At 41.8% G+C, this 15,518-nt stretch overlaps 1 protein-coding gene across 3 annotated transcripts in view; it reads right to left on the reverse strand.

The window, feature by feature from the left end:
* LOC137127310 (plexin-A1-like) overlaps positions 1-15,518 on the reverse strand; it is a 175,857-nt gene that overhangs the window by 61,874 nt on the left and 98,465 nt on the right. For all 3 annotated transcript variants that reach the window (XM_067504146.1, XM_067504148.1, XM_067504147.1), the window contains exons 7-9: positions 15,358-15,511; positions 14,148-14,247; positions 8,022-8,136 (exon numbers count right to left, since the gene is read on the reverse strand). In XM_067504146.1, coding sequence (XP_067360247.1) covers positions 8,022-8,136; positions 14,148-14,247; positions 15,358-15,511 — 369 coding nt within the window. The remainder of the gene's footprint in view (positions 1-8,021; positions 8,137-14,147; positions 14,248-15,357; positions 15,512-15,518) is intronic.

The following is a 15,518-nucleotide window of genomic DNA, read 5'->3' on the forward strand; positions in this document are numbered from 1 at the left end:
AGACTGCATAAACCTCAGTGATGGCCAGCACTCTAGTGGCTCTAGTAGAGTCTGTCATCATGTCTACAAAGCTTGTATGTGGGGGATCGCTGACCATCTTGGCTTTCCGTTGGAGTGCAACTGTGTCTGCAAAATGGAGGTTGGAATAAAAATCAGTGTGGGGCACTTTACTAAAACAGCATGGTGAAAATCCCAACATGACAAAGACAGTTAGCCGGTCCTGTGAGACTGGACAGCACAGCAAGCCACAGAATTTTTTTCTCTCCCTTTCTCTTTCTGTATGCATCTCCATCTCAGCAGGAGGTTTGTGTTTTTCACACAGTCTCTTCTCTCCCGACACCTTTGAGTTTGTTTTTTCGTCAGTTCGATTTGCAGTGTTATTCATCTGTCTCCAACCGCTGACAACTCTTTCTCTCAGTGACTCTGCATTTATCTCTTTCTCATACACACAACCACACACACACACACACACACACGGTTGATGGTGAAAATGCAATATTCATCTGTGTTCACCATTAGGCAGGCTGACTGTGAGGGCTGCGGAAATGAAGATTTAATACAGCCTGAATAATTAAACCACCGGGACCTGTGACTGACACACACTTGAAAAGGCACAAACATTAAAACACACTGATGCAAGCCCTGCAAACCCTTGTGCATCTATCGTGTCATCAAATTCCAGTGTGTGTGCATGTTTGTGTGAATCTGTACTACATATTAGCTCATCATTAGGCTCTCGCCTGATCGTGTACGCATTGGTGCAGCGTTGGTTCTTGTTGGGGAGGGTTGATACTTGCTGCATCAGTGGGCCTCGCTGGGTGGCACAGGATTACATCAAGAAGAGAAAAAACCTAATAAACACATTACAGCTCGCACTTTTTCTAACCAGGGAGTAGCTCAACTAACTGCTTCACATTTTTTCAGTGGCATATACAGCTAATTAAACCACGAGTGCCCCTCAAATTTGCCTAAAGACTAAAGCGAGGTGCATTTGCTTTACTCCCCCCTCTTCCATAAATGTAACTTCTCCGTCCTTGTATAGTTGTCTACTAAGCACACTTCTTGGGGTATGACAGGCTGCTCTCTCCACAGTGTCTCCCAGCCAGGGCAACCCACCCACCCTGCCTTCTGCTGTTAAGGGACTGATGCACATGATGCAAGGATGCTGTAAGAGTAACTGAGGGCACTTTAGTCTCAAATTATGAGGCTATAAATAGCAACTAAAAGAACAGAAGATACATACAGTACATGTGTCACAGATCATGATTGTGTTTTTGACTGTGAAAACATCTGCGCGCGCAAGCAAACACACACACACACACACACACACACACACACAGCGCAACAAGAGTTCGGTGCTGAATTATGTATATGGAAAGGTTTGAAAAATGCCTAGACCTCCTCAATTTATTGCATTTTCTCATTTAAATTAGAGGGATGTGTAAGTGAGCTTGCCAGAACACCTGATAAAATCCCACTCTAATTTCCCTGAGGAGGACAACTTGGAAAGTGTCCTATCCAGGTTCCTGAGAAAGTAAAACAAAACAAAACAAAACAAAAAGGGAGGGTTGGCGGGCTGTCAGAAGCGTTTTGAAATGCGCTTGAAATGAGATGCACTGCTACCAAACTAAACCAAGGGTTAAACACTAGACGGTCACGGTCCAACAGAGGTCCATCTGGAAGAAGGAGGCATGTGGTTACTTCACCCTGTCGCCTCCACTTCCTCTCCATGTTCCCTCTCTTTCCCTCTTTTCCTTCCAACCACGGAGCGCGTTTGGAAAATAAATTGCGTCAGTCTGAATATAATCTGCCGCTTGTTACTGCCAGAGTTTCTCCACTTGCCTCTGTGCCCTTGTCTTTGTTTTACTCTTTATTTTTTACTTCCCTTCTCTCTGTGTTTACATCTGGTCTCAATTACAGCACCTTTGTATGTCTTTGGTTTGTCCTAAGTGAAATATACATGCATCACTGGAAAGGCTGCATTGTTCTGGAGAGCTACATGGGGGGGGCATACAATCCTACCTCCAACCTTTTCCTCATTTATTTGCCCCCATTCCAGACATTGTTTTATTAAATATGGATTAGGTGTTCTTCCTCTTAATATTAGGTGAAAACACATGTGTGCGCTGTGCATTTATGCAGTGATGAGCTACATGGTGCCCTTAGGTAGAGGGAAGAAATGAATTGACTAATAAATAGAAAAGCAAACAACCAAATGTGATAGAAATTAAAAGGGAAGTTCAGTATGGTGACAGATGAGGCACAAGAGGGAGAGATAAGGGAAAAAAATGATCTGGAACAAAGAAAGAAAAACATAGGATGAAAGATATATGCAGGATGACAGGGAGGAGTGAAGACAGATATTACTGACAGATAAAAGCACTGGGAGAGAGAAAGGAGAAAGCAAAAAAATGAAAAGGGTAGATAATATTCATCTACTTGCCCACTCCTGCCTCCTTCTCGCCCACATGCCCCCTGCAGCACTGTGCTGCTGGTTGTGCTTTGGCTGATAAGAACCAGTGACAGTCATACACACAAGCTAAAGCTGTACAGACAAACACACATGTATAACCATGCACTCTGAGAGGCCCCTCAAGCGGCCCTGGCCTACGGTCTGTGGGATGTCCTTCTCTGGAGAGTTAGAGGGTGTGTGTGTGTGTGTCTGTGTGTGTGTGTGTGTGTGTTCTGCTCCGTGTCTGAATACACGCCAGGACAAACACTGTGTGCCAGAATGTCACGGTCCAGGGACTTCGCACCTCCATCACAAATAACCGGCTGTCGGCGGCTGCATATGAGTGTGTGTGTGAGCGAAAAGTAGAGCATATGTTTTGGTGACTCTTTAAGAATCCATGTGTAGGCTGAATGCTATAAGGATATGCACTTGGTTAAAGGTGTGTGAGAAAACATATTTTCATGTGTCTTTATGTTTAGTGTGCAGTCTAGTGTGTCTAGTATTAACATTACTTCTGAGTAATTGGCAACAGATAGAAGTCAGTGTGTCTGGTACCAAAACAACTGCAGTGCAATACTACACTGTAGGTATGTCTGTCTGTCTGTATGTCTGTATGATGTTGAGCTGGTTAAAGGCATAGGTCAACTTTGCAGAAAAGACTATTTTTTCCCCCCTCATTGTTTCCACAAATTAGATGAGGACCTGAATATCATATCTCTACAGTAAATATGTGGAGCAGTTGGGTAGCCAAATATAGCATATAGACAAACATAGGAAACTAACCCGAGACGCCAATTACAATACGCCTGGTAAATCTGTACGTTTTCTCTCTTGATTTGGCTGCCTGTCCATCCTAAAAGGACTGTTGTCCTTCCCTAAAACAGAGCTTTTCCAAACCAGCTTCTGGCATACATAAAGCTGAGATCGGCAGTATACAGCGTGTGTGGGGAAACGGACCTCTGGTAGAACCGTTCTTTGTAGCCAAACAGGTGGTGGCAGTTGTGCTGCATTTCACTTGTAAAAGCAGTCTCACTTCTTTGCCTGGCTGGACAAAGATGTTAGCTTTGCTTCTTCTTTGATACTGTTTCCTGCTTGTCCTGTGATGAAATCATAACTCCAACATTCTAGCTATGTTGGATATGCTTGTAATATGCTTGCTATAAACAATGCAAATACTTTCTTTGCTTGTTTCTGTGATTTGTAATTGTCAGTCCCCCTGAAAAGCTCAATACTATGGGAGTTACATGTTTTTCCTATCTACTGGAGGTTAATGCAAAAACAAGCTGTTGTAGTCACATGATTGTCCATTAGAATGTACCCAAAGCAATGTAGATGTAGTCGGAATCACTTGTCTGCCTACAAGCACTCCCTAGTTGCCACATTTTAAGCAAAAGACTGACGTTTTCTTTGCCAGGTCCAGTACCTTTCTGGCATATTAACTGATGGCTTAGCACAACTATAAAACAACAACAGTCCAACACATAACAGCACAAAGTCTGATTTTATTATGTTGCTGGTATGCTAAGTGCTGTTCTTTTCAGTTTTTAGTGTTAAGCCATTGCTTTAGGGTGCTCAATGTTGCAAATAGAGAAAACATAGATGGTGAATTCTGAAGGGAACAAGGAGGACGGTGATACCATCAATGCAGAGAGCGAACATGAGGAGGAGGAACAGTAGGTGTTGAATTTGTAAAAGAGTGAAATTCATCACTGGAGCGACAACTTCCACGTCAAATAGATTTGGAGGACACACCAAAAATCAAATGTACGGGAGGAATGGGATAGAGAAGCTACTGTCACTGATGCCAGTGAACACTGTATTACTATTTATATAAAGTGCAGGACTACATGAAGGCAATAATGCGCACATTCTGGCTGAAATTGGAATTTGGACATAAATTTAAACCACTTAACCACATTTGGAGGAAACACAACAAAGTTAATATCTTGTACGTAATGCCCACCATTCTTAGGTTTTCCTCAGTACGCTGTCTGGACTCAAACACAAAACAAACAATATTGGGATTGTTCAAAAAGTAAAGCATAAAACGAAAAAGGAGAGCCAGATGGAAGAGGAAATGGGGAAAAGCGACAGCCAAAGAGCTTGGGGGTGGGGTTGAGGCAGCGTTGTATCCACAAATCTCAATCAAGTTAACCGCTGCCTTGATTGCTCAAGTGAGACTGAGACTTGCTTTGCAGGAAAACAAACACGTAAGCACATCTTAACATAGCTGAGCCCAACCAGCCTAAACCTTGCCTGGCATCATCGTGGCTTTGGCTCAGAATAGCACTTTCTCTCCAGGGGTGTGAAAGGAGAAGGAAGGAGTGAGGGAATTGAGGAGAAAGAAGGGCATTTTTTTTTTCCAACAACCTAAAAAAACAAGAAAACTAGACAAATGAAGGGACAGGTAATTTTACGATAAAGTAAAGAAATTAAGAGTAGAGTAAAGTAAAAATAGAGCGTAAAGAAATAATTCAGCAAGTAGAGTTTCTTCCTTCTTTTATTCTAACCTTCTCTTCTCTCCAGCTTTTTTGTTTTTATAATAAATAACTCCTACTCCTCTCCTGCAATTTTCCGCCCGGTCGCTCCTTAATTCGAGAATTTGTTTGTTGTGCCATTGGAGGCATTGTTGATTCATGCATATTTGATTTGGAAATGTCACTCATTATATTTATTTCCTCCCCGCTTACGCTGTCTATCCACTTCCTTCCCTCTATTCTTTTGCTTGACACAGTCTGTTCACAAAAACAAACAGCACTTCTACTACTTGGTTGGCTTGTTAAATCCTTTTCTTTTGGATCTTCTTTCTTTTCACTTCTCTATTTGTTTGCTGTGAAGTCACAAAAAGAACTTATTTCATAAAATGTAATTTGGTTGAACAAACTGAAGGTTTATACAGAAAGAGAAAATAAAATAACAACATAAAATAAAAGAGGAGGTAAAAAAAAAGTCATCTGCAACACGCCAATCCTCTGTGTTGCCATGGTAACACAAGACTCAGATATTGTCAGAAGAAAGCAAAAAAGTTGAAAGAAACACGATGGAGAATTTTTTGACGTTCAGTTGTCAAATGTTGATTATATTCAGAGTGATGACATTATTTTTTTACTGAGCTGCTTCTTCTTAAAATGTTTCAGCCTTCTGTATAACTACTTAATGTGAGAAACAGCCACCTCTCTGCCCTGTGTGAACTCTTTTGTCCTTTGATCAACATCTTAAATGAGCCATGCAATCCTGTCTACTGTATTCTTCTGCGGGAGAGAGTGAAACGTCTGCTATCACGAGAGACCATTTTGCTGTTACGTTAAACACTGCTATTTGTATTCAAGATTAACCCAAAGCACAGAAAGGGAAAAAGCGCAGAAAAGGGATCATCTGAGATCTAAATTAATGGGAATGCACATACACGGCACTGATAGCATGGCAAACCATTCTCATTACACTAGCAGATAAAGAGGCAAAACCATAAGATGTTAAAGAAGAGAGGGATATTTGTGCTCGCTTTCTCCTTACTTTAATACATAATCTGCACACCAAGGGGAAAGGTGAAGAAAAAGAAGGATGAGAAAGAGATGGGCTGAATGAGCATCAAAGTGGTGAGGGATGAGGTAAAGACAGAGAGACAGACTCTGGAGAGTAGAAGGATAGATCTAGCCTACAGGAAGAGCTGTACTTGTTGGGGCACTGAGAGCGCAACTAATGGAAATGGCAGCTATGAGAAGGATGATGAATGACTCTGTATGTGTGTGTATGCACAGGCATGTCACTGTCAAGAGGTTTACCCTTTAGCGCGTGAAAAACAAAGTATGGTATTTGTGCTTCTGTGGTGTGTTTGTGTGCGGGTGACAGTGCAGATGATGGATTCTCTAGCGAACCATGTGCTTGGTGGTTTCTTGTGCGGACGAGGTGACAGGAGAGGGCTCTCTGTCCACATGCCCCTGTCAGCCAGTCCGTGGCATACCTTCTTTTTTCCTGCTGCCTCTCCCACTCCTCCACCCTCTCAATCGCTTCAATTTCCTACTCATGCATTTGTCTCTTTCCCTTTGTCATGCTGTTTCTTTGTTTTTGCTCATCCTGGCGTGAACCAAGCTTTTGATTCATAAAAAACATTGTTTTACCTGAATATATGCAGTGAAACGAAATGTCTTAGATCTGAGAAGCCCCAAAATAGTCCTATATTATTAAATACATGCGACAAAAACTGAGATGAGGACATACGCAGACCTTAGACTTTGTTCCTGCCATTCACCAATATCACTCCTCCGATTACATGTTTACTTGTGTCGTGCATCTTGCTTTCCTCTATTTTTCCCTTCATCACTGCAGGCCTTTCCTGTTTATCCATCCGTTGCCCCTCTGGCCTTTCTCAGCTCAGAGTGAGCAAGCCAGCGCTCTCCCCGTGTCTTGCAGATGGACGCACTAATCCGCTAACGTTAGCTCTGTGAGGCATGAAGGCTGGGCCCATGTTTTGGATGGGCATGCAGTTTAGCATGCTAGTGTTCGGGATTCTGCACAGCTCCGGTTGAGAGAAGAGATAAAGAGGAAAGTAATTGGATAAAGGTTGACCAATTAATAAAGGCCAATGACTCAGGCCAGCCAACAAGTGGAGCTTTAATCTGCATGGAGATAAAAAGAGAGACTCCGACCACAAACATAAGCAGATAGGGTAGAATTGTGTATGTGTGCATGTGTAATTGTGCATTAATGTGTGTGAGGTGTCAATCAGATAAACCACAGTCATGACTACTTAGGAATGCAGTGGATTTACATCGCTAAGTCCATTGAGAAGATGTGCATGTGAATCTTTTTTCAGTGCCTGTTAATATATACAGGATTGTTTTGGATTGTGAATGAGAGAGAGAGAGAGAGAGAGAGAGAGAGAGAGAGAGAGAGAGAGAGAGAGAGAGAGAGAGAGAGAGAGAGAGAGAGAGAGAAAACTTTTGTGAAAACATAGCATAGCTGTGTGACCATCACTAATATCCTTGCATACAGAGGTTGACAAACACTTGTTATGCTTTGCGTGTCGCCAACTGTAGCTGCCACTCTGCACGACTGATATTAGCTTTTATGCTAATGCAGCATTTCACTATGTAAGAACAAGGCAGTATTTCCATAGACAGTCATTCATCCCAGCCTGCTTATGGCCTTATGGGCAACGACAGAATTATTGCTGCACAGTACACAAGCTGTTGTCACTGTGCCAAGAGCCAATATTACACATACAGCGAGCAGACACACACAGCAGGGTGATGTGAGGAAACCCTGAGGTGAGAGCCACAGAAAGTGTGTGTGCAGAAGTGTGTGCTGCTGAATACAATTTGTGCCCATGTTCCTACAACTCGTGTTTGGATTTAGGATAAAATAAGCAGGCACCGTACATCTGAGGAATACCTGTTACATGCCACAAAGAAGTATGGTGGATTTGTTTGAATGTAAAGTTAATACAAAAATTAAATATACACAATACAGTTATGTCAAGGGTAAAACAATATAAAAATACACTAGGACATTGAAATGGTTTGTTGTCAAAATGACAGCAACACATGCAAACCTTCAGTGTGACTCTTACCTCCGAGATGTTGACACGTCCCTCCTGAAAAGAGCAGTCATTGGCGTTCTGGGTGCACATGTGACGGTACTTGCACCAGTGGCAGGGGAATGAGCCATTTACACAAGACAGGCAGCTGGAAAAGAGAGAGGTGAGGCTTAGGCAGTGTAACCTGACCAAATTACATAAATGCATTTACACCTCATTTGACATAATAGACAGGTGAAAGAAAAAGAGACATTGGGATGGGGACAGCAAGTAAAATGTACAATGTAGGGGGGGAAAGCATGAGCAAACAACCTGAAAAAATGGTTTGCAGCAGTCTACATTTTATGTTGCCATGCCATGTAATCCCCCCAGAGATGTTTACAGAGACACATAATATACAGGATAAAAAAACAGATGATTTATTAGTTAGAAAACAAAAGAAAGTACTAGAGTGTAAATACCTAAGCCACTTTAGTCTTTTTAATAGATATTTACTAGTTTTGTGCAACTTTGTTCTATTTATGCTTCATGTGGTCATATTTGGACTTTTTCCCACCCTGCATAGAATCATTTATTCCTATCACCTTTCATCCCAGTCTTCCATCGCACCTCTCAACTGTCCAAACTTTCTTCCTATGCACTTCCTTTATTCAACCTCTTTCCCACCCTTCACTTGTAACTGTCCATCACATGCTGCTTCTACATGTTCAATGATCTCCCTCACAATTGGCCTACTCTCTGTATATATTTTCTCTCTTTATGTACCTCTGCTGTATCATCCTCTCTATCCATTCAGTCCTGAGCCTTTCTTTTCGTCCCTCCGTCTCTCCTTCGCTCACTCCATCCATCCCTTTTATTCACTGCCGTCTCATTTTAAAAAGCTCTCTCCCTGCTCTTTGTCTAAAGCGCTCTTTCATCCATGGGGCCAAGAGCGCTCTACCATTTTAAATTCACCTGCTTTAGCTGAGGCAAGGTGCAGATAGATGGGCTGAAAGAGAAAGATGGATGAAAGAAGAGAGGGAAGGGAGAGAGATCAAAAGCAGGTGGATTTCCCTGAGAGAGGTGGAGACGCCAGGTATCGTGGGAGAGACAGAGGGAAGAAAATAAGGAGGTGGGGGAATGTAGCCCACAGGGCACTGCTCGGGCCTCATGGGAGATGGAGGAAACATTAGTTTGGAATATGGGAAGTGAGTATGAATGTGTGCAAGTGTGTGTGTGTGTGCGTGCGTGATAGAGAGAAAGAGAGTTGGTATACAAAAGGACCTGTGGAAGAGAGCCACACAGGTTCGAGCGTACAGTTTATCAACACAGCTTCATGTTATTGGTCCTCTCTCTCAGCCCTCGAGAGATGCTACGCTACATGGTGTCTCATTTATGAGCGTAGCATTATCTAATGTAGCCATTATGAGTTGGCAAATAAAACGTTTCATTTTATTACAAAGCTTACTAAAGCATGTTGTCTTCTACATTTAGCTTTAGAATTTCTTCTCTGTGACTCATGTAGCTATTATGGTTTGTGTGAGCATATGGTTTATTGGAAATACAATAAAATACTAAATTCTCCACATTCAGAGGAGGCCTAGTCTAGATCCATAACAGTAAAACAGTGGATAGAAGCGCTCAAAATGCAGGCTCAATTGTATTCATCCACATCTGCCATGTATGAATCTGTCTCAACTGCTAGGAGCAAACTCCTGACAAGCTCTGAAATTAGTGTTTTAACCCTGTATAAAATGGAGCTAGCCTTCCTCTCATCCGCATGAAAAATGAGGGCTTTAACTCTTGAGCGCTGAGATGGAGCCCATATATGAATCCATCAAACCCTGACGTGGATTCATTTGGATCAATTAGGCCCGCTCGTTTGTTAGGTGTGCACTTTAAGCAATCGTTTCCAGCCCAGACCCCTCCTTTTGAGCGAGATCAGAGGCTGGAGCTTAATTCAATCCCACTGCCGCTTTAATTGACCAATTTAGCATTGTGCTGAGAGAAGCTGTCCATTTAGAATGAGGGATGTGCCGCTAAGGAAATAACAGGCCTCTTTATACCACACAAGAGCAAATAGGAGATTTGTCAGCGTTGCCAACAAATGGAGGGAAAACGATTAGGCTTCACTAGGTTAGGTTAGCATACAGTGCTCATAGTCAAAGAGGAGATCTGGGGTTTTAGCTCAGGTTTTCAGTGTGTGTACAAAATGGCAGGACGAGTGGCTGAACAAAGGAGCAGACGACCTTAATGTTAGTCAGGCTCACTGTGTGGCTATTTGGTGTTTTTTAATGCGGCAACAAATCTTACATTCAGTGTCAAAGATTTATTTATTTTTTACCATATTATTATTAAAATACAGTACAACACCAACTAATCACAGCAGGTTACCAGAACCAAGTGAATAGTACAATGTATAGTTAGGAATTCACACCCAGATACCCGTCAACACATCTGTCGCTAAGCCCCCAAAAAACATTTTGATCTTGACTTTTATCTATTATTCATGTCAAATCAACCTTGTTAGTGTAGCAGTGACTTTGAAATAACGAGCAAAATATCAGTAGGTAACCACTACCGTCTTTCTGTGACTTTAATGATGAGGCCTTTTGAAATAAAAGGCGATACCATTATATGTGCCACCCAAGGCCAGCAGTGGGCCCTGTCTGACAACCCCCTGCTGCTCAGTCTTTGGCTCCTTGAAGTAACCAGGGCCCCCATCATGGGCTGCCTTAGGATCTGAAAACCTCCCTTTTAGCCTGGGCACACACCCTTTAAAGGAAAAGCCCACCCAAGGCCATTTGGGGGCGTTTGATAAATCTTCTTGTCCAGGGTGGGCTCCTTTTTTTTTAGAACCCCCCAGGATCCCTTTTTTGCTCCTTCCTGTCACTTGCCATCACCCATGGCCACTCAGGGGCTTTGAGCGGCTGCAGGCATGCTCCCCGTATGGCCACGCTCATAATGCTAATTTAATCCGTTCATATTCAGATGCTAATCGAGTTACGCTACCTTTGGAACTGTAGTGTTTTTCATAGACAGGCACAATAGGCTGTGATTTCCTCCTCTCGTCTCTCCTCGGTCAGTTTAGATGGTAAATACAAACCACCCTCCTAGTGAGTTGCATTTTACACTCCTCCACTTGGTAAAATGAGTTATTTATTGGCTACTATTCATTTCAAAGGAGTAGAGGTGAATAATTTAATGGTCCTTTAGGATAGTATATCCTATCATTACTGGATCCCTTTAAAATTTGAGGGAGGTTGATATGACACCCAGGGAGCAGTGAGCATGCACATAATTTTATTAAAACATATCTGAATGTTCAGTTCAAAGGAAAAATATTGCGATCTGAATGTGCCCATTACAAGGCCAGAAACTGCAGCAGCATTAGGTAAAAAAAAAAAAAAAGAGCTTAAAATTCCAAAGGCATTTTGATAAAAATTAGTGTTTAAAATTCATTATTTAATCCTTCAAAATCTTGCAATCTGTACTTGTTTACTTTGCTTTGGATCTATGGTGTTTCACACCATTATCAGTCAAAGACTGTACTCTCTCCTTCTGTGACATTCAATAGCCTTTTTTCTTCCAATTACTTTAAGAGGACCCTCCATCTCCCAACAAATGACCCAGTAGCTGCCTAAACTACATTATCCACAGCAAGAAAAGGCGCTTGATACAGCCTTATAAATCCCAATTCATTGGCGGACTACTCTTCATATCTTTGATAAATGGGGGTTGTGGAATGAGAAAAGGCGTATGGAAATATTTAATTAAGGAGCAATCATGGCCGTGGGTGATTTTCTATTTCAATCTCGGCAATGCTTAAACTGAAACAGTGGGAATTCTAATTAGATTAATACCACTATGCAAATTTATGGCATTTTTGAAAAGGCAAGGGCCACAATATAATCACTTGAGTAAATAAGCGGGAGGTGTGTGTTTTTTGGAATCGGGGTTTCATGTGTTGGTGTGAGAGGGGGTAAAGTATTAGGAAACATGATGGGTAAATTACAAATTCTGGCTCATTTTCTGAAATTCCAATGATGGTGGTAGGATTACACATATACAGGACGTATGTCAACATTGTAGACAACCGGGAAGTACGATACAAGACAAAAATAGACGTACGGAAGCTCATTCAAAGCTAATGAATATGGTTTTGGCTTGGAAATGTGTTCCTGCATGTTGCAAGATGTCTGTTTTTCTGCTTCGCAATGTAAAAAGCCTGCAGTATTTTGAGCCTTAGACCATTAGAGGAAAACTCTGTAAAGATTGACCAAGCATTCTGGAAAAGGGGGCTTTGCATGGGGCTGTGCGGGCCTGAAGTCATTACACCAACGACATTACTAGTCTGATCTCATCAGGTGCCACACACTGATGCCCAGAGGGCATAGCTTGTATGTGGGCCTAAGAGCCAGCTCCAAATGGGATTCTTATCTCAGCATCTCTCTTCACCATCAGAGTCGCTGCTGAAGATGCAACATGCCATATCTGTAACTTCATTAAACGTGTCCATTACATCACTCGGAGCCTGTATTAGATAAGCTCAGGGAGCGGATTTAATCAGAGTTCATTGGTATAATATCTCCAAATGGGCAACTCTTTTGTCTATGCCATTTCCCATACATTTATTCCAATTTGTTTGCAAGATCATTGTCGCATTAGGATCTTTAATGCCACATCACATTTTATAACCTCCATTTTAGGGTTCCGCCTACCAGAGAAAGGCTCAGATCCAGCACCTGGGTGTTTCTACTGAGCACTTTAAGTCTAATCATCCTAATAATGCATTTAGGCTGGCAGCAAGAATCACCTGCAGGTCAACAATCAGTGTTTGAATGGTGTGTAACAGCTGACTTCATATTTGCCTGGACAGTCAACTCATGATGGTAGAAACACTTTAGATCCTCAATGTTTCAGAAACATCTAAATCCCACTAGCATATAAAGCCACACAGCTGAAATCTCTAAAAGACACATAGCGTAAGACCTAGTGAGAAACCAGCACTACAAGACTAAGTTACACTTTTAGTTTAATTACATGTTTGCAATAGTAATGTTTTCAACACGAAGCTTTTTATACTGATATGATTAACAGCTGATGCAAAAGTTACCCACAACAGTAACTGGGAGTTAGAGCAAACATCGCAGGGTTCTCAGGGGAGCTGAATTAACGGTGAGTTGACACTGTAAAATACCACACCCTTAACCAGCTGAGCTAATCATCATTGTTGTGGCGAGGGATTTTGTGTACAAGGGATGCGGAGCTGGGTTAAAGGTCACAGTAACGGATTAGGTGTCCAAGACATTCGGGCCTTCAATGAGCTGTAAGTGACAGAGCCAAGAGAGGTGTAGCTCTGCATGTCGATGAGTATGTGTGTGTGTTTCCAGCCAAATCCTCGGAGGGGGCTCATCTAACATCCTGAGGGAAGTCAGGACAGAGCACTGCAGTACCCCAGGGGCCTCTGGGCCATCTGCTGCCCCAAGGCTAATACCCCAGCAGACGTTTCAGTCTCCCCTGGATCAGCGAATGGGCAGGAGGCAGGATATAGTGTGGTTTGGGGTGGAGGGGTAGGAGGATTCTTTTACCTCGGCAGGGTGCATAGGGCTTGTGGTAGGGCAGACCTAAGGGTGTGGTTCATTGGGTAGTGGAGATTTTCAGCATGAGGTGGATTAGGAGAGGTGGCAAACTGTGATTGGGCAAAGAGTTTAGGGCATGTCAAGTCGTATTAAAGAATTAGAGTATTTGCCTTTATAATTCTCCTGCAAACAGATCTGAGCAAGTTATACAAAGGCGGAAAAAGATATAAACGAGAGTCTGTGATTGGGACACATTATGGCAGGCCATTGCATAGGGAATCTATCACTGCAGTACCAGTTATTGAGTCTTATGGGTTATATGGGTTATTATAATAAGAGTAGAGTTACCATCTCATATCCCAGTCGTTTCTCATATATGGCATGTTCGATTTTTTACTCCCATAGTAACACAAGCCTCTTGTAGAGGTCAGAGGGGGGTGGGATATCTGTATGTGTGTCTAAATGCATCACTTATGGACAGTAACATAAAACCCATCATGGGGATATTGGAAAGAAAGACCACATCTTAAAGGAGAAAGAGATTAACAAATAAATATATCAAATGAATTTAAAATATTGAATACTTATTGCAACTTACGATTGGTGGACGCTGCAGTTGTAGAACACAAAGTCAACACTTGCAAACTTTTTGCCTGTCTCCTTTGACTTAAGATAGAGCTTCACCACCCGCTTATCACCTGGTTAAAACAGACACAGATCATTAATATATTTACAATGATATTAATATCACTCAATAACCTACAAGCATCTAAAAAACATACACAATCACAATTTAAAAAGAGAAATACATTGGGTTCAAATTAAAAGTATGCATTAATACCTCATACTTTAAATTTAAAATGCACCTGTGTGACCTCAGTAGACAACACGCATGCACAAAGAAACACTGTAGCTTAGCAACACAACAATCATGTCACACCCACAGTAGGGTGGCGTTAAAAATAGCTGCACCAATCAGTGTTTGGATGCCAGAGCTAAGGAGAACTCATAATGGGGCATAATGGGCTCAGCTGAAGAATAACTAAGATGTCGCTTTGAGCAAACTTGGGGTGCACAATCTGACATGTTCTCAGTGCTTTGAATCCAGATACCAAACGAGTTTTTCTCATCTTTGTGCTGTGACAGATTTGTACATGAAACAGGTGTATAATCTTTGCAAAAAAAAAACAAATATATATAATGAAACCACACTAGAGTTGCAGCTTTGAAAAGAAGTTAGGAGCATAACCAGTGTCGATTAGAAAACAATAAATGAAAATGAAACTGACAACAGTGCGTAATGTATGATAATGGAAATTCAAAAACTGTTCTATTTTCAGTAGATAAATGTAGACTTTTGTTGTTGTGGCTTTGAAAACGGATTATTGGTGGTGAGAGGATTATTGCTGGTGACAAGGTATTCTGAATATAGACACACTAAGCAAATCATCCGGTAACATTAAAATTCTGTTGTGGTCAGTGCAAAGATGTGAAGCGTTAGACTCCAATTCTAATGTAGAAAAAAAAAATTGCTTAGGATGCACATCAACTCATGTAGATGAATATAAAGTACACAGTCCTATCAATAAAATGAAGATGAGATAAAATGAAAAGAACGAAAAAATTTAACGAGAGAAAGTGCATTGGGAAAACAAAAAAACCATGAGTGTCAAATGGAATAAGGAGTGTACACCCAAAAATAATTCAAACTAAACTCCACACGTCACAAAAACTGCCTGCTCAGTACGACCACCTAATGACCTCACTACCCCGATGACTTCATCAACCAACACCATTCCTGTCCTGACCTTTGTTTCTTGTGATTGGGATGATGTCCTTTACAGAGGGAGACAGGCAGAAGATGTGTCCACTCTGGATCTGTCCCTCTGTCTCCACGTAGTCCTCGAAGGAACAGTTGACCCCCGCTGACAGATCGGGCACGTTAAGGGCCTGGAGGACCAGCTAGAGA

Source organism: Channa argus, chromosome 5, assembly GCF_033026475.1.
Source record: "Channa argus isolate prfri chromosome 5, Channa argus male v1.0, whole genome shotgun sequence".
Classification (NCBI taxonomy): Eukaryota; Metazoa; Chordata; class Actinopteri; order Anabantiformes; family Channidae; genus Channa; species Channa argus.